At 45.3% G+C, this 19,222-nt stretch overlaps 1 protein-coding gene and 1 long non-coding RNA gene across 6 annotated transcripts in view; one reads left to right on the forward strand and one right to left on the reverse strand.

Annotated features, from left to right (window-relative positions):
* Positions 1–1,043: 1,043 nt before the first annotated feature.
* On the reverse strand, positions 1,044–12,076 carry LOC137164358 (uncharacterized). The gene is made up of 3 exons (XR_010923007.1): positions 11,970–12,076; positions 4,004–4,276; positions 1,044–1,919 (listed from the first exon to the last, which is right to left on the reverse strand). It is a non-coding gene; the product is annotated as an uncharacterized lncRNA (long non-coding RNA).
* Positions 12,077–14,311: 2,235 nt separating this feature from the next.
* The window catches only part of PAPOLG (poly(A) polymerase gamma), a 57,040-nt gene continuing 52,129 nt past the window's right edge, over positions 14,312–19,222 (forward strand). For 3 of the 5 annotated variants that reach the window (XM_067565192.1, XM_067565196.1, XM_067565197.1), the window contains exon 1: positions 14,658–14,711. In XM_067565192.1, coding sequence (XP_067421293.1) covers positions 14,695–14,711 — 17 coding nt within the window. In that variant the 5' untranslated portion in view covers positions 14,658–14,694. Of the gene's footprint in view, positions 14,336–14,657; positions 14,712–17,251; positions 17,386–19,222 lie in introns of those variants that run through there. The other 2 variants (XM_067565195.1, XM_067565194.1) reach the window with 2 other exon arrangements.

A 19,222-nucleotide genomic window follows, 5' to 3' on the forward strand; every position in this document is an offset into this window, starting at 1 on the left:
TATAAAATAGCAAAGTGCAGAGCTGCAAGAGACATGCCTTTGAACACTGATCTGAACCATCCCAGGAGATGCTACCATATCTAGTTCTCATCGATTAAACAAGAGCTCCTTAAGGAAAACAGAGTGCTTCAAAGATGGAAACCTTATCTACTGACAAATTCCTGCTGAATCAAGAAAGAGATTACTTGAAAAACAATAATACAGTGCATCAGAAAGCAATGTACAGGCATCTACACTGCAAACACCTTCCTTTTTATTACATTAGCGCAGACAGCAAGTATATTAAGTGGAAGCTTTAGATTAAATTGGAATTGTGTTACCTAAAAGAAAAGAGCAAATATACATTATTTAACAAGATGTGGATAGAACAGAGAAGAATAGTACAAATCTAAACATGGTTGATACACGTACAGTGGAGATGCATTGAGTTATATCACCGGAATTCTGTGGGCCCAATTCTCATGTACACTAAGGCCGCCTTACACCATTCTGATAGTGTAAAGGAGTTTTAAAATGAGAGTAAATTATATTTACACACACTCTAATGCCCATTTACATTGCTAGAGCAGTGGAAAGTGGCCTTTGTGCACATAATAATCACGCCCTGTATTTCAGTAGTTCCCGATTTTCTTTTCTGTTGGAGCCCCTCACCCATTGTGAGAGATTGGTGGATAGCCCCACATTTGCCACATTCCCCAGCAAGGGGTCATGACTTGCACATCTTTCTGTCCATTCTCTCTCTCTCTCCTTCCTCCTTTAGTTTACATTTTTGACTTCACTATTGATTTTATTTTATTTTCTTTGATTGTGGGGGGTTATTTTAGCTCCTCTCTTCTGATTGCTTCTTTTACCTGATATGTCACTCACCAGAAACCTACAGACTGTCCTCGTGAAGGAGCATCCACTGGAACTCTGTGGAGATGGAATACAGATCCTCCCAGCTGAGTTATGTGTTGCAAGGACATAATGTGTTGCAAGGACATAAACCTCTGAGCTGCTTCCTAAAACCTCAGTTCAGCCAAACACTTAAGTACATGCCTAACTTCAAGCACATAAGTAAACCCATCCCTGTTGAGGAAAGCACTAAGACATGCATAAATGTAAGCAGGTACTTAAGGGACTTTGCTGGATAAAGATGGGATTGTTCACATGCTTTAAGTAGTCTTGTATGCATGAGCTGCTCCTATGGCCAGCTGCATTAGGGATCGGCGCAGGAGAAATGTGGGTTGGTGGGTTTCAAAAAGCTGCTCACTGCTTTCCCCAAAGCAACACAATGTGCAGCCAGAGATTCACTAACTCAATCTGGTAATTAGAAGTAGAGTGCAAAAGATAAGGTTATTTAGCTTGGAATGGAGAAGTGGCAGAGGGGATTTGATTGAAGAATTCAGAATTATGACGGGCATAGTGAAAACTGATTGGTCTCTCATTTTTACAATGTAAAATAATACAAGAACAAGAAGACTTTCAATTAAGTTAACAGGCAGCACCAATGAAGGGGGATAGTGCTTTTTGCAATGCATAGGCAACCCATGGAATTTAATGCTCTGGGTAATGCAGACTATACTAGGGTGAGAGCTAACAATCCAAGATAATTTTTTTTAACCATTTAATAAAATTAAGAACTGTGCAAGCAAAAACAAAAAACAAAAAAAACCAAGAACAGTTTGGTGTTGGAAAGTCAACTGTAGGTAAAGTGATGGCAAAGCTTCTCAGGTGATCAGGCATGTGATTTATGCAAAGGTGGTGGACATACACAACATTCCTGAAATAATTGCTGGCTTTGAGAGAATGGACTTTCCAAACTGCCCCATTGATGAGACTCACGTGCCCATAGTTTGGCCTTCTGGGGGAGCAAATGAGTACATAATGAGTACGGACTGCGGACCAACGAGCTAGGCAGCAGTTCTGCAGAAAAGGACCTGGGGATAACAGTGGATAAAAAGATGGATATGAGTCAGCAGTGTACCCTGGCTGTCAAGAAGGCTAATAGCATATTGGGCTGCATTAGGAGGAGCATTGCTAGCAGGTCACGGGAAGTGATTATTCCTCTCTATTCGGCATTGGTAAGGCCGCATTTAGAGTATTGTGTCCAGTTTTGGGCCCCCCACTACAAAAAGGATGTAGACAAGTTGGAGAGAGTACAGTGGAGGGCAACAAAAATGATTAGGGGCTGGAGCACAGGACTTATGAGGAGAGGCTAAGGAAACTGGGCTTGTTTAGTCTGCAAAAGAGAAGGGGGGGGGGATTTGATAGCAGCCTTTAACTACTTGAAAGGGGGTTCCAGGGAGGATGAGGCTAGGCCGTTCTCGGTGGTGGCAGATGACAGAACAAGGAGCAACGGTCTCAAGTTGCAGTTGGGGAGGTCTAGGTTGGACATTAGGAAAAAGTTTTTCACTAGGAGGGTGGTGAAGCACTGGAAGGGAGGTGGTGGAATCTCCATCTTTAGAGGTTTCTAAGCTGAGGCTTGACAAAGCCCTGGCTAGGATGATATAGCTGAGGTTAGTCCTGCTTTGAGCAGGGGGTTGGACTAGATGACCTCCTGAGGTCCCTTCCAACTCTAATATTCTATGATTCTAAAATGCAAAAGGTACGACTCCATTATTATGCATGCCCTTGTGAACCACAGAGGCTGATTTATGGATGCCAACGTGGGATGTACTGGAAAGGTTCATGATGCCAGGATTTTCTGCCAGTCAGGAGTCTACCTTCATGGACAGGCTGGGACACTATTCCCACCAAATGACATTGTCATAAATGGAGTTACTGTTCCCACTGTTATTCATACTCCCTTTTGCGTTGGCTTATGAAACCGTATCCCAATCTCAGAGGGCCTGGCAGAAGAAGGTTTAATTACACTCTTAGCAGGTGTAGAATGGTGGTTGAATGTGTGTTTGGCAGATTGAAGTGCCACTGGCACTAAGTACAGATCCATTTGAATTCCAGTGTTGTCAATATTGTTTGCATTATTGTGTCTTTCTATGCACTTCACAATCTTTGTGAAGGCATAAAGGTGAGACATTTGCCCCTGAATGGACCTGTGACAGTAATGAATGCTGAACCAGTAAACTCAACCAAAAAGTGCACCTATCACAGCTGGAGCAGAATGAACCTAGGCAATCAGGGATGCTCTGTGCCACCACGCTGTGAGCTTGCATGGGCCAATAGACGAGGGCGAATAGGATGTTTATGAATTTTTTTTGTATGGCAACATTTACAATATATGAGGAAGTGTCTCATCATGCAATGAACTGAGGGATACTGTCACTGAACACAGTGAATGGAGGCAGAAATTGATTGTTATGAATTTTTATTTTGCATGAAATGACTGTTAATGTAATGTGGGGGAAACTTCATTTACATTATTGTTTGATATTCAGTGAAGTATTGAGAAATCGTGTTTGGATACAACTTGCCCGTTGTGTCTTACCTTGTGTTTATCTTTATTATTCAAAATACACATGATCACTACATCACTTCTTATCATTGCATTACAAAAATAAAATATTAGAGCATTGCCGGGCGGCCAGCTGCCACTTGAATACCTAAACTAACTCCACAACCAGTAATAAAACAAAGTGCATAGACCAAACGTTGAACAGTGCAAACAGTGCTGTCAAAAAATCCCCTAATTTTGCATGTCTCCTGGCATGTTCTCTTTTCCCTTCCTTGTGTGTATAGCATGCACTCGCTGCCACTGCACAGATGTGGAGACTTGCAGGGAGGCAGTGGATGGCAAGAGGGAAAGGGTCTGCATAGGGTGGATGCATGCAGTGGTGAGGGAATCAGTATGGGGATGGAAATATGCAGGTGGTAGATTTGCTGTGCTCTTAAGTCCCAGTTGCATAGTCCCTCCACCCAACCATGGAATTGTCCTAAGTGTTCCTGGTATGCAGCACATGGTACTGTGGAGGGGACTCAGGCCATGGTGCAGGTGCAGCACGAGTCTGCACTCTTGCGGTCATTAGTGAAAGCAGGGTCTTTCTGCTATACTCTGTCATCCTACCTCAACCAACGTCCCCGTTCCGGGAACTGTGATGCAAGCGTCTGTTCCCGCGCTGCAATTCTGTCTCCTGGTGCCTTTCTGCTTGCCATGAATCCTTCTCTGTTTGATACTGCACGCCTTGCTTGTTGGCCCTGTCCAGAATGTCGGTCACAACTTCATCACATAAACACTTCCTCTTGAACCGGTCCATGATGGTATAGAGACCCGGTCTTCTGCTGGCGTATGCACAAGCAGCAGAGGTAAAACAGCCAGCAGTGGCAAAACTAGGGATGCCTGCAAGCAAACATAAAGCAGAACATTATTGTCTCAGCAAATCACCAATGGCTCAGTGCAAGAGCACAAGAAAAATCCTTGAGGAATCACAAGGAGGAAAAATGATACTTTGTAAAGCTGAACTTCAATATATTGTGAGAGGAATGCTTCAGATCCTAGAAGTTCTGTGGACACAACCAGGTTAATCACAGTGAAAAGAGTGCACAGAGAATGGGAAGTTAAAAATCACAGTTTTGTTTAAAATTGCAGACCACCGTGGGCGTTGGAGAAAGGGGGGTGGCTGTGCCATACTACATAGGCCTTCTCTGTCATTTTAGGTATTCCACATTTTGGAGGACATAACAGCTGTTGTAGTTCCTGAATGGCAGATAAAGATTTTATTCCAAACTACCAGTGACAAGCCAACGATATGTGCCACCAAAGTGTTCAAACTTATGGTGACTGAACAGAACAGCTACTAGTGCAGCAGTCTACTAGTACAGTGAGCATGTCAACTACTGAGGTGGCCCTGGAAAATATGTCCTTCACCGAAATGTACTTACCTTTCTGGAATTCCTGCTGTGGGAAAAGTTTGCAGCTCTCAGCACCCGGGACTGGGGCTCAATTCATAGGGGAATCAACAGAATGCTGAGTTAGTTTCCTCATGGACTACTGCTTCCCCACAGCTTCCAATACAGCTTTTTTATGACTGCATAATCTGCTCCTTTCACTGGTCACTGAGCCAGTGAATCCCCGGTCCTGCCAGCTTCTTCGCTGTTTACTGGTACACAAAGTCTTTCCTGGTACTATTACCAAACTCAAACTTTTTGCTTGCCTTGCACCAGAGATTGACCAAAATCTGGCTTTGAGCAAAGGACTTCTTCTGGTTGGTGGCCATTGCAAAGACAGGAAAAGGTTCACTGTATTTGCAGCTCAGCAGTCAGAATAAAATGGAAGGGTTAAATGCTGAACTGCCGTAGTTGAACAAGGGGTAATGCTTCCATTTCCTGGGAGTTGATTAACTGCTCTTAGGATAGAGAGGACAAAGAACACTGGCCCATGGTATTGTGGGATAGTATTAGTGGACTCTCGTAGCTCAAGTCTGGAAGGGAGGAGAGAGGAGCGAGCCCAAGCCCAAGCTGTGTCCACTCCACAAAAGAATGGAGTTTGAATCCGAGTCTCAGTGGGACCTAGGCTCAAACCAACCCATCCTGCAGGGTCCTTGAGGCCAGGCCTGAGTCAGACAGAACTGTGTGTAGACGGAAGTGAGGTTGGACTCAAGCCTGAGTCTGAATCCAGGCTTACAATGCAGTGTAGACATACCCTATGGCTCCAAACCTGCAAAAACTTATGCAGGAGCCTAACTTTACAGATGTGAATAGTTCCCCTGAAATTAAAAAAAATAAATCTGATGACCTCCATGGTGGTCTTTACTACTGGGGAAAGAGGAAATGTGTGTTTTTTCTAATCATTACTCACACATAAGCAGATAGATAGAACGTGCACTTCTATAACAATTTCCATCTAAGGATGGAAAAGTACGTGACAAACATTAATGAATTATACCTCTCAACCTTCCGTGAGGTAAGTAAGTGTTATTACCTCCACTTTAGATACAGAGAAACAGAGTTATAGTCTCTTAAAGGTCTCATAGGAAGTCTGTGGTGAAGCCAGGAACAGAACCCAAGACTCCTGATGGTCCATCCAGCCTTTAGCCTCTGAAAGGAGTGAAGAGGCTCCAGAGCTGACTCCTGCAAAGGCTGAGGAGGAAGCTGAAGAGTCTTACAGCAGTGCTTCCCAGGTGCACATGTATGTGCATTTATAGGCACTCACTACTGTATCCACCCCCAACCAAAGGAACATTCCAAACTAAGGTCTGCCATATCAGGCCTCCCCTCTTGTGGGCCTGCCAGGGAATACAAGAACAGCACTTTTCTCCATTAGACTTTAGGATTATTATTTTTTTAAACTAAGACAATTCCCATACAAAAAACTTCTGTAAAAGAAATTAAGATTGAAGGCTCATATCAGAGTTGAGTGTACATTGCCTTTCAAGTATGTTAGAGTTAAAACAAAAACAAATCTCCAGAAACCCAGAAAATTAAGAATTAAGGTTGTCTTTATAAGAAATCCAAACATCTGAAAGTGCGGCCATTCAGAGTTAAAGTAGCTTATTTTAACTCTGCCCTTACAGTGGTGCCTTGAGAAATTCAAGAACTCACATCACCTTTTCCATAGATCATCTTGTTAGTGATTACAAAATTAGAATACCTAAAACTTAATTTTATTTTGTCTACAGAAAAAATAGACTTTTACAAATTCCTTATTAGAAAAATATCATACTGGAAGCAGTCATTCTCCACTCTTTAAGAACAGCCCAATCCTGTGAAGAACTGCACTTTGCAGGATTGGGCCCTATGATTCCATGGCAGCCAATTACCCAAATGTCAAGTAGGCATAGATCTAACAGGGCAGATACTCAGTTGACATAAACTGCCATAGCTCCATTGATTTGACAAAGTACACCAGCTGAACATCCGTCCCAAGCATGTCTATGTAGACATACATCCCACATCATGAAATCATAGTACTTCCATGAAAAAAACCATGGCAACAGTACATCACACTTTGTAATGGAGACATGTATGTATGTAATTATTTATAAAACCCATGTTTTGTGGTGCACATTTTCAAAACTCCACCCACAAAGAGGGAAGATGAGAAGCTTTCTCCCCTATTACGGCAGAGCTAAGGTAGTCTGGCTTTCTTAACTATGAATTTCCAGCATTTCAGATGTCTTAATTTCTTACAAAAAGGAGCTTTAACTCTGAATGTCCTGGGATTCTAAGTTATTTTTGTTGTTCTTATTGATTTTTTTTTAGCTCTAACATTTTTTAAAGGCAATATACACTAAAAACACAGATATTATGTAAAAGAAGTTAAGATTGAAAGCTCATATCAGAGTTGAGTGTACCACCTTAACTTTATTTTAAAAAAAGACTTTTAGGATGAATTACATTTGTCTTCTAATTTACTTTTTCTGTTGTCATTGGTTCCATATGAAACATAAGAACAAGGCCCTCTCCTGACTTTGCTGGGAGGTTATCTTCTTCTAGTATAATATTCTCTAACAAGGCCACCAGCCATGAGGGCTGCAGAGTCATAACTAGCTGTCTATATCTAAACAACTTTTAGTTTGTCCTCTCTGCTACTGCTAACTTGTATCCGAAACATTACTTTCCCCTGGCCATTAGCAAATTATCAACACTTTTTACAGAATACACAGTAATCAAACTGCAGCTGGAGTCAGTGTCATGAATTAAGACTACACTATCACTTAAAGGCCATGAGCAGGGCCCCATTGTGCTAGGCACTATATGTACATGTAATAAAAACACAGTCCCTACCCAAAGAGGTTACAAGAGGCCTTGTCTACACTAGCCCTTATTCTGGCAAAATTTTTGTCACTCAGGGGTGTGAAAAAAACCCAAAACCCCGAGCAACATAAGTTTTGTCAGCATAAGCGCTTGTGTGAATAGTGCTATGTCGGTGGGAGACACTCTCCCGCCTACATAGCCTACCGCTGCTCATTTAGGTGGTTTTATTATGGCAGCAGGAGAGCTCTCTCCTGTCGACATAACGCGGCTACACAAGCCACTGTAAGTTTTAAGTGTAGACTAGCCCTTAGCATACGACAAAAAACAAAAAAAGTGGAGAACAAACAGCACTCTAGAAATAATTAATGCTAATGACATAATCTAGAGAAATATATTTCATGCACCAGTAAACTTCCCCTACAGTTTCTAATATTGAGAAATGCAAAGGTCACTGCATAGTTATGAGAATTCTAATAATCAAGACCACATACGTTTTCCACTCAGTTCCACAAAAATTATCAAATTAATGTGAACGCCTACTCCCACACCTAATGCTTCTCTCTCTGCGTGTACTGAAATAACTCATTTATGAGTAACTAGTCCTTAAAAGCTCCCTTCCTATGCTCTGTTTTCCACACAATTCTGGACATGCTCAGTTGAACAGAGCTGGTTCTTGGGCTGTTGGGAAGAACGTTTTAAAGATTCTGTCTACATAACCTACATGTTGCAATGATTTTCAAGAACTGGTAGGGGCTGGATGAAGGGTTATTGTTTAGATTCCTTATGTGTGAAAAAGTTGTATAATCCATCCTACTATCATAAACTCAAATCTAGACATGGTAAAGGGAGGGGAGGTGGAAGGAGAGATTTTCATTGAACTCCTGATTTTCTAATGATCAGTCCTAGCCTGCTTTTACTCTGAAGTGCATTGAAGGAATGGGAGAGGGACTTCTCTTTTAGGGGCAGTACCACTTACCAGGGTTGAGCATTGTGTGGGAAGGAAAGATGGACTGTATTAAAAGGGTGAGCAATTTCTTTGGGATTGGATAAATATGCAATAGGAGTGGGTCAGAGGGAACATAGCAAGGAGGTACTAGGAGCAATTTACCTCCACTCATGGCCTTCTGCTGGAACCTAGAGATGATGAAATTTTAGGATTTGTTTTTTCTCTATCCATGGGGTATCTGTCAGGAAGCAGCCCCTCACAATCCACCTGTGGGTTGTACCCTATCTATTGAGAAGTCTTTCAGTGTTTCTTAACCTGGAGTTTTAGAGGGGTCGCAAGTGCAGAGCTGGTATTGGGGGTGGCAAGAAAGGTAATTGCCTGGAGCCACAGGGGCGCCATGAAACTAAGTTACATGCCTCAGCCCCGTGGGGATGGGACTCAGGCTTCAGGGGTACAGTAGTTTGGAAAGGTTAAGAACCACTGCTTTAGATGGAACAGAGGAGTCTTTTAGAAGACTTGCTCAGGTAATCAAAGTAGAAAACTGCCAGTAATAATACTGCCAAGTAATTAGAAGAGAACTGGTTGTAAATTTAAATACCACTTTTATTCATTAATCTCCAACAGCTAAAGACAAACTAAAAGCAAAATTAACATGATTGTAAACTAAGCACTAGTATCCTGTGGCTATTTTTTGGCCTGCTGAGAGAGAATGAGTTGATCAAAGAAAGAGACCTCGTTGAGAGCAGTGAGATTAGTGCTGCTACAGTGAGCTCACAGTTAGTTTCTATTACCTAACTTTTTTAGAAGCTGGTTATTACCACAATTAATCTTCGTTTCTATTTGGAGTGAAATGCGGGAAATGACCTGTCCAACACACTAATACTAGTGTAGACTAAGATCCAGACTAAGTAATGTAGAGTCCCCCACATAGATATTTCTATTGAAGGGGTTAAAAAAATATATAGAAGATCTTGTGGAAATCCATGGGTGCTAAGTAGAGCATAACATTAGGCCTTATTCCATCAAAACTTTTGTCGCTCAGGGGTGTGAAAAAACACCCCCCTCAGCAACATAAGTTTTGCTGGCATAAGCGCTTGTATGGACAGTGTTATGTTGGCAGGCTGCTGTCCCCCTCCTCTATTGTTGACCATTCCCCCATTCCTGACTCCCTCTGCTCCTGTCCTATCCCCCACACCAGCTACTGCCACCTCCCCATCATATTATTCTGCTCCTCTGCCTTTCTGCCTCTATAATCCCCAGGCTTTCTGCTTCTACTGCCCCCCTCCTCAGTTTGATCCAAAGCCCACTGAAGTCAATGCAAAGACTCCCAATATCAAGCCGCTAGTACAAATTAAGGCCCCAGTCCTGCAAACACTTAATTTATGCATGCATTTAATTTTACTACTATTGCTCCTTTTTGAACCAAGTAGCTAGTCATAAGAACAGCCATATTGGGTCAGACCAATGGTCCATCGAGCCCAGTATCCTGTCTTCCCACAGTTGCCAGTGCCAGATGCTTCAGAGGGAATGAACAGAACAGGTAATTGTCAAGTGATCCATCCCTGTCGCTTGTTCCCAGCTTCTGGCAAACAGATGCTAGGGACAAGTCAAAGTTGAGGGCCCTGGATATGTTCCAGTTGGAATTAGACATTGATGGAGTCTGGTATTTTCTTTAATGCATTCCTGTTTAATTACAAGGAACATACAAAGTCCTTCTCAGAATGCAGGAGGAACCAAGAACAAAAGGAACAGTTTCTTAGCTTATGCCTCAAGCTTCTTTAGCCAGCAGAGCCAAGCCTTCTAGCTTTTTCTAAGGTCACTGCCAGGATGGAGTGAAAACTTGTAGCTGTATCTGCCCAATCTCCAGGCACCCTATGACCACAGCTAAACCACAGCACAGCAGGGCTGTCTGGTTGACTCCTCCTGATTGGCTGGGGAAGTCAACAAACCTGCTCTTAACCTCAACATCAACAATGTGGTCTCTGGCTAGGCAATGCTTGTGTTACCCTTGCCCTCCCTACTGGCTTCCTGAAGCTAACTGTGATCCCCTGGCTTGGTTTTCTGATGCTGGCTTTGGTTCCTGCTCCAGCCACTAGGCCTGAGCACCCTTATCCTGGTTTGTGACAGTCACACATTGTGCTTGGCTTTCTTGCTTTTTTCCCCCTTCTGCCCCTCTCTCTGTTCTTGTCTTTTCTGCCTTACCACACACACATACCCAAACAATATTCCACCAACAACTGCTGGACTAGTTCAGATGCTCTTTTTGTCTTAGGCGGGGGCTTATGTTTACAATTATATTAATTAAAGGGTGAGTTCACACCTCTCAATATCAATGGAGTTTTAATGCAATCCCCCCACCAAAAAAAAAAAAAAAGTCCCCCCAGCTCAGAATGCTGCCATGAGCAGTCCTATTGATTTTAATGGAACTACACAGGATAGTAAAGTTAAGCATCTGAATGTTTATACAATCAATCTAGAAGAGCTCCCCTTGATTTCTTCTACCATGGGATTGATATTTGCATGTACTTCTTTAGGCACCAAGCTTACTTTTGATTAAAATAACAAGTTAAACGGGAGAACCCATTTGGTATAAATAAGAGTTTGTTATTTCCAGTACTAAAGTGGAACTGCATCTGGGCTGCTTAGGCTTGGTTCTTTGCAGAAAAAAATAAGGGTGTTTTCACTGCAGAGCTAACCTGAGTTTGCCTCACCCAGCTTTGAGTGGCCACACTGCAAATCCCCACCCAAATACCTATGTCCTCACTTATACTGTGCTTCCTCCACAAGTGTGTCACCAGAATCTCTATGGGCACATAGAACCTCTGATTCTTCCCTGGTGAATTGTGGGAGAACTTGTCTGTTCTTAAGGGCAGAGGAGGAATTGTAGACTGGCAGACTATCAGCACTTGAGTGATTTAGCCTGTATCCTCACTGCAAAGTGGATGGATTACCAGTCTAAGTGAAAGCCTCACATGGATTTTTGCCTATAGTCAACGACAAGTCAGCTAGCCTGGGCTGAAAGCACCAATAAACTCAGGTTTATATAAACTCCCTGTTTCTATTCAGGGAAAGAGAAATGTATGTTTATTCTTTGTAAGTAAACAGGACTGTATCTAAGAAATATCTGACTCCAACACCAATTCCTCCCCCAATGGAAAAAAAACCCACACGATCCTGAATATCAGCTAAACACTTGGGTCAAAAAGTGTAACAGAAGGAAAACAGTAGAGAGCCAGACATCCAATTATCACCCATCCCACCATCTACAGGGGAAAGGGGAAACATGGCAGAAAGCCAGACCCCCAGTGCCCAATACCCCACCACCTATGAGGGTAAGGGGGAACATGGCAGAGAGACAGACACCCTGATCCCTTCCTGCCCCAGCACCTACCAGGGTAAGAGGGAACACAGCAGAAACAGATACCCCAATCTCCTCCTACTTCAGTAACTCCTGGAGAAATAGGGAAAATGGCTGAGAGTCAAACACCCCAACCCTCTTCAGCCCCACCACCTACTGTTTGTCTTCACTGCCAATTTAGCCTGAGTGATCAGCATCCAGGTGTGAACAGCTACATTGCAAAGCCCTGCCCAAGTTACTGTGTCCTCACTGGTGCTTCACTCTCCCATGTGTGTTACTACAATTTCTGGGGACACATACCATGCTTCTTAGCACTTCAGCAAGCTGAGTTGCTCTATGATTTTTCCCTGGTGAATTGTGGGAGAACTTGTCTGTGCTTCTGGGCTCTAGGCAGAATTGTGGGAATATTATTGCAAAGTGGGTGGGTAATCAGCTCCAGTCCTTATCTTCACTGCTAATAGAGGTGTGTTTTTGTATTGGGGGAACCAACATGCATGAGCTATCCTGAGGTAAAACTGCTGTGAAGACAAGGCACTTCAGTTTTAATATGAACTAAACTAGTGAGGTCAATCCCAGCCAAGGGTATTGTGCAGACCTCACCTGGTTTAGTATGTGGTAAAACTAACATGCCTTGTCTTCACTGTGGTTTTACGTTGGGATGACTCACCTGCCTGTTGCCCCAAAATAAAAACACACCTTTTTAGCATTGAAGATAAAGCCTTCGCAAAAGCCAGATTCTGGTTTTATTTTATAACTCCAGATAAACCAATTACCCTCAGCTGAAAGCATCTCTAAACTCGGGTGAGAGGAATGTGTATGTGGACACAGGGGATTAGGAGGAACTCCCAAGTATGAGCCCAAGTTAACTCTGCAATGGAGTAATACTCCCCAAGACATTCTCTCCCACGCTGATGGCACCAAAAAGAGTTGTCATTCAGGTAGATTGCTTAGAGCTTCATAATATGATCCACTTCTTTATTACAGTGCTTTGATGGGCACTGAAATAGTCAACACTTAGAACACTATTACTGGCATCTGACTCAGCACTCACTGAGATGAATAGAGCAGCTCATATCTATCAGAGCTAAGGTTGCAAGCTCTCCACAGACATAGCTTTACCCTGGGTTCAATTCTTGGGAGACATGCTGATTTGCACTATTGCCAAGGGGAGCTCCAGCTCGTGCCCTCCTCCAATTTGAAATTAATCTCCAGTGAATGAGGGGGAGCCTGGGGCTGCATTTGTGGGAAGGAGGGGAATGGTCCCGCTATTGTGGGGGGACTTTCCTGGCTTATATACTCCCCTGGTGAAATTGGTTAGCAAAAGGATCTAAATCCTTGCCCCCACTACCTTTACCTAGAGGCCTGCCTGACTGTGAGAACTCCCCTTCCCCACTCGCCTGCGTGACAGGGTCCTCATAACCACAACAAGGCTGGGCCCAGGATTCCTGGGGGCCTCGACCTCCAATCTTGTTGTGGCCACTTAGAGCAGGGGCTAGGGTGTCCCCACTCCAGGGTACTCTCTCTTCACTGGATGCCCTCCTGACCCAGAGATCATTGCATATGGTTCAAAGCAAATACAATTTATTAAACAGCAAGCAATTAAAAAAATAAAGAAAAGATGAGAAAGGTTAAAGGAAAACACCTAATGCTGCCCCCTGGGAACAGAGACACCACACACACTGTCTCTGGGGTGTGAGGAATGCTCACAGTCTGTTCCTCATATGTTCCCAGGCCTCCTGCCTCAGGCCTGGCTGTGCTGCAGGGATGCAGTGGGTCAGATGCTTGCTCTGGCGGGAACCACATGACCCCAGACACTAAATGGCAGAACCCTTCTCCCCAGCATCAGCACCCCTGTCAGGGTCACAATCCCCCTCCCAGTTCAGGCTGCAGAGATTCTTAGCTGGTGATGTCCCCCTGCACTGAGCCCTCTGCCCAGGGTTCCCCTTGCTATCCTCAACTGCTTACAGCACCTGGCTCCGGATGGCCCTGGCCCCAGCCCCAGCTCCATTCTGCTTCAGCGCAGCATGGCTCAATTCTGCTCAGCTCCCTGGGTTTATTTTTGGGTCTCCCAGCCATTGGCTACTGTGTCTCAGTGGTGCTGCTTTATCCTTCGCCCAGACTGCTCTCTGCCCAGGCAGCTCAAGCTCACAGGGAGGATGGGACCCCCTCCATTTGCCTGTCCGCCCTGTCAATCAGGCTGACCTGGAGCATTGGCCTATCCCCACTGGCCCTGTGGGCTGTCCGTCTCAACATCCTGATTTCTCATCAACCCTTCCATCCATTGGTACTGAGAGATGACCCACTAAGAAGAACCACTAAGTTTCATTAAGGGGCCAATAGTTCCCTTCCACATGAGCAAGGGGGCTCAGGACTTGGTCTGCATCCACCCAAGGAGTGAGGTGGGCCTGGGTCTGCATAAGGGAGTCTCTGCTCAAGGAGTGAGGGAAGCTCAGGATTGGGTCTGTATGAGGGAGGGTCCCCCTGCAGAGTGAGAGGGGATCTAGGACAGGGTATGTGTGAAGAATCCTGGACAATCACTTAGTCTCCCTCCATGTGCATTTGCCATCAGAGACTGTTTACACGCCCCTATTAAGCCACAGGTTGAAGAAAGGGCGGGGCAGTCTCTGCCTCAAGGGCTGCTGGGAAGGCTATGATTGGAAGAGGGGTGGCGGCTATATAGAGGCTGGCATGGGCCTAGGGATAGCTTGCTGTTGGAGCAGAGTGTTGGTTGGTTTGTTTCACATGTACAGTGGAGGCTATGAAAGAGATGTGTAGGTGAGGATTGGTTGGTTAACCCTAGGGGGCTATTTTATTGTAGCTGCAGTGATGTTTTGGGGATGGTTGCTTCCCCCCCATCTGGCTATGTGGTGGGTGGGTCCTTATGCTTGGCCATTTCCCTGGGGGTTCTGCTTTTTCCCCTGGCTGTTGGGGGAAGGGGAAGAGTTCCCCAAACCTGGCTGTTCTCCATAAGCCCTGCTCCGTGGGGTGTTGGAAGTGGATTTTTAGGAGGGGTAAAATGGACCCCCAGAGGAGCTCTGCTGTGGTAAACCTTATGGCTCTTTCTTATCTTCCTTTCCCCTTACAGCCCATCCAATCATGCTGCTTCACACCCCCTTTTCCCCTCCCCTTTCTTGTGAGAGGGGGCTTCCCTGTGAGATTTTTCACAGCCCTGAGCAATGTAACTAGGTTAACCTAAATTTTAGGTCTAGATTAGGCCTTAGAGCATCATAATATGATCTGCTTCTTTCTTATGTGTTTTGCTAGCCATGAAATGATAATACTTAAAGCACCATCACTGGCATTTGAGCACTCACTGTGATGAATGGGGTAGCTCACACCTATCAGTGCTATTGGCTGCAAGGTCTCCACAGACATGGTTTTACTCTTGGCTCAACTCTTGGGTGAGGTGCTAGTATGTGCTCCTGGCTCCTGCCAAGGACAGTCGCAGCTCATGCCTCACTCCATACAACAACATCCTCCAGCTACCAGGGAGAGTCATCAATTTGAAATTAAATTCCAATGAGTGGGGGCTGGGGCAGGGGTCTGTGTGGGAGTCTTCCCCCTGCCTCTGAGTGAGAGGTGTTGTTAACCTGTGGGAGAGTCTGTGTGAGAGAGTACTCCTCCCCCCCCCCCAGTGAGTGAGGGGGGTCCCAGCACAGCATATGTGTGAAGAAGTGTCTGCTTCCCCTTGTCATTGAGTGAGGAGGGCTGGAGGCAGGGTCTGGGTGAGGGAGTCTTCTTCTCCAACCCGCCCCCAATCCTGCATGAATGGAAGGGCATGTCAGGGTTTGCATGAGGAGTCTTTTCCCCCTATGAGTGAGGTGGGGACCAACGGCAGGGTCGGTGTGGGATGCCCTGGACAACCACTCTGTCTCCCCCTGGTACACTTCCTACTGGAGACTGTTTATGTTCCATGCAGGTTTGCAGGGAGTGTGGTGGCCTTTTCCTTCAGGGACTGCTGGGATGACTGACCAGTGGCGGCTTTGCCATGTTGCAGAGGATGTAGCACCATGCTATATAGAGGTGGGGCAGTGAGGCTGGGTTGTTTTTGGTGAGGAGTGTTGGTCAGTTTCACATGCATTGAGCTTGCAGCAGTAGACATTAAGGAGATGTGAGCATGAGGATCCTCTGGGGGCTACTTCATTGTAGCTGCAGGGTAGCTTTGGAGGTGGCCTCCAGACCCCCTTCTCCTGGGTATCTAGGGGAGATTTTTGGACCCAGCTGCTTACCCCAGGACTCTGCTTTTTCCCCAGGCCATCCAGTGGGTTGTTCCTGGACCCAGCCACTCTTTCAGGGCCCTGCAGTACAGTCATTTACTAAACCTTAGACAGGGTGAAGTGAGGCCTCAGAGGAGTTCTGCTGTGGCAAACCATATATGGCCCTTCTTTCCCTCCCTTCCCTCCAATCATGCTGCTTCACATCCCTTCCTCCCCAGTCCTGGGAAAGGGGGTCTGCTTGAGGCCAGTGTCCCTCATCTTCCTTCTACTGACTGACAGTCCGGTCCACACACTCATAAGTTTGTGTGGGAATCCTTGTTGTGGCCGGTCTTGCACTCAACCATGTTATTCTCCAGTGATGGCTGTGGGGTCCCTTCAACCCATTTTTATTACTTCTCTTTTGCTGATTGTTAGCTTGTGTTTAAAGTACCCCTAAACTTGAGTGAGGGATTTGTGTGGGAACAGAAGGTACAGCTAGGACCAACACCTGCGTAAATACCCAAGTTAACCCTGCAGTGGAGAAATACTTCCCCCAAGATATTCTCTCCCAAGTTGATGGCATTGAAGAGTTGTCACTCTGGTAGATTGCTTAGCTTCAGTATGATCCACTTCTTTCATACAAGCTTTGTTGGGCAGTGAAATAGTTAATATTTAAAGTATCACGGGCATCTGGATTGGCATTAAGATGAATGGGGCAGTTCACACCTGTAAGAGCTGTGGTTGCAAGCTCTCCACAGACATAGCTTTACATGTAGGTGATTCAGCTCTTGGGAGGGGTGCCTATGACATGTGAGGGGGTACAACAACCCTATCTCCTTGTTTTTTTTCTTCTGCCCCCACCCCAACAGCCAGGAAAACCACCAAACATGATTGGTTGGGGGCAGTGCACTCCAAGACAAGGACACAATTGGTTACAGACCACCTGGGAGGGTTTGAGCCAATGAGTGGATGGGGGGGAGGAGCCAAGTTTGGAGGGGGAACAAAAGAAGCTGCTGGAGTTGCTCCAATTGGATTGAAGCAGCTGAAGGACCAGCAGCACGGAGAGATGGTGAAGCCCAGGGCTTCAAAGTCAGACTGAAGAGCTGCTTCAGGGAGAGCCAGCTGCTGTACTGGTGATTGCAAAAAGAGGACCCTTGTGAGCACAGAGGCAGACCCACCATTTTGAGCTTCAGTGCACACCAACATCAGAGTGTGCGGACAGGTTGGACTGACCCAAGGGGGTTTGCATTGAGGTGAGGGAGAGAGTCTATGTGCAGCTGAATGGGGCTGTGTGGTGTATGTTTTGCCAGGGCTGTAACATGCTTGAAATTCTGCCCTGGGCTTACTCCTGATGTTGCCTAGGTTTGATAAGTGTTCTCTTAAGAGAGCCCCGTCTCTCCCCAAATGAGTGATGGGAAAATGGGGCCAGAGTCTGAGGGAGTTTCCCTTCTGAATGAGGGGAACTAGGTCAGGGATTATCTCCCACACACTTCTGCTCCCCTGCAGGTGTTGTTGGGAAGGCTGTGACCTGGGGAGCTGTGGCCGTGTTGCTGAGGGTGCTCTGCCATAGCTGTGGGAGCAGGTGGTTTTTGAAGAGTAGCATTGGTCAATTTCAATGCACAAGGTTTGTCGTGAAGGCCACGAAGATGATGTGAGGGTGAGGATCTACTGGGCAACCTCTGGAGCTGGAGGCTACCATATTGTAGTTTGGCAAGTGGCCTCTGGCCCCTTTTTTCCTGGTTATCTGGGGTGTCCTTGGACCCAACCACTTTCTTTGGGGCTCAAGTCTCAACCCGCTTCAGTGATTGTTGGGGGGGGGAGAAGAGTCTCCTAACCCATCTACTGTCTCTGAGCCTTGTTGTCCAGAGTGGGGAGGTCCTGGTCACATTTAGTGGACCTTAGGAGGGGTGGAGTGAGGCCCCATAGGAGTTCTTGTATGACAAACTATATGGCCCTTCTCTAATATTTTCTTGTCTTCCCCATCCCACCCCCAATCCCATCATGCTGATTCACATAATTCCCTCCCTATTGTTTGGAACGGTGGGTGCTTGAGGCCAGTGTTTCTTACCATCCTTCTGCTGGTTCATAGTTTTTTTTTTTTTTTTTTTTTTTTTTTTGTGTGTGTGTGTTTCCCCCCCCCCCCCTTTCTTTTTTAAGGTCAGAAGGGATCATTATGATCATCTAGTCTGATCTCCTGCACAATGCAGGCCACAGAAACTCGCCCACCCACTCCTGTAAAAGACCCCTAACCTATGACTGAGTTATTGAAATCCTCAAATCATGGTTTAAAGACTTCAGGATACAAAGAATCCCTGGGGGGGGGGAATGCCTTCCTGACCCCAAATATGGCAATCAGCTAAATATTGAGCATGTGGGCAAGACTCACCAGCCAGACACCCGGAAAGAATTCTCTGTAGTAATTCAGAGCCCTCCCCATCTAATGTCCCATCACAGGCCATTGGGCAAACTTACTGCTAGTAGCCAAAGATCAGTTGGGCCAGTTCATACTTTACTGCTAAGGGGGTATGGAGATCCCCATTGAACCCAGTCTCTCTCTCAATCATGTCTGTCCTCAGTGATGGCTATGGGGTCTCTTCAATTCATTTTATTATTCATCTTCTGGTGAGTTTAACCTTGTCTAGGTTAGGAAAAAGGTAACTTGAAAAAAATTAGCCAACTTTAATTTAAATATCATTTAGGCTTTGTCTAGGCTTTGATATAAAGGTGAGATACCAGCACACTGACAAATCTAACTTAAAAAGCTGCTGAAAACTCAACCTGTTTAGCACATGTTAAATGCAGTGTGTCTTAACATTAGACTCTTTCAGCATGTTAGCTACACCATGACTAGGGAAACGATTCGGTCATGGATTCCGTGACTTTCTGGAACCTCCATGACTACTTCTGGAGCAGTGCTGGAGCTGCTTAGGGTTGCCAAAGCAGTGGCCTGGCACAGTGGCTGAAGTTGGGTCAGCCCCTCTGGTTCAGCCTGTTTGTCTCCCTTCCCCTAAGGTATTTTTAGTAGAAGTCCACAAGTTACGGGCTTCTGTGAATTTTTGCTTATTGCCTGCAACCTCTCCCTGACTTTCA

Source organism: Emydura macquarii, unplaced genomic scaffold (assembly GCF_026122565.2).
Source record: "Emydura macquarii macquarii isolate MOO-44397 ecotype Brisbane River unplaced genomic scaffold, CSIRO-AGI_Emac_v2 contig_2676, whole genome shotgun sequence".
Lineage (NCBI taxonomy): Eukaryota > Metazoa > Chordata > Testudines > Chelidae > Emydura > Emydura macquarii.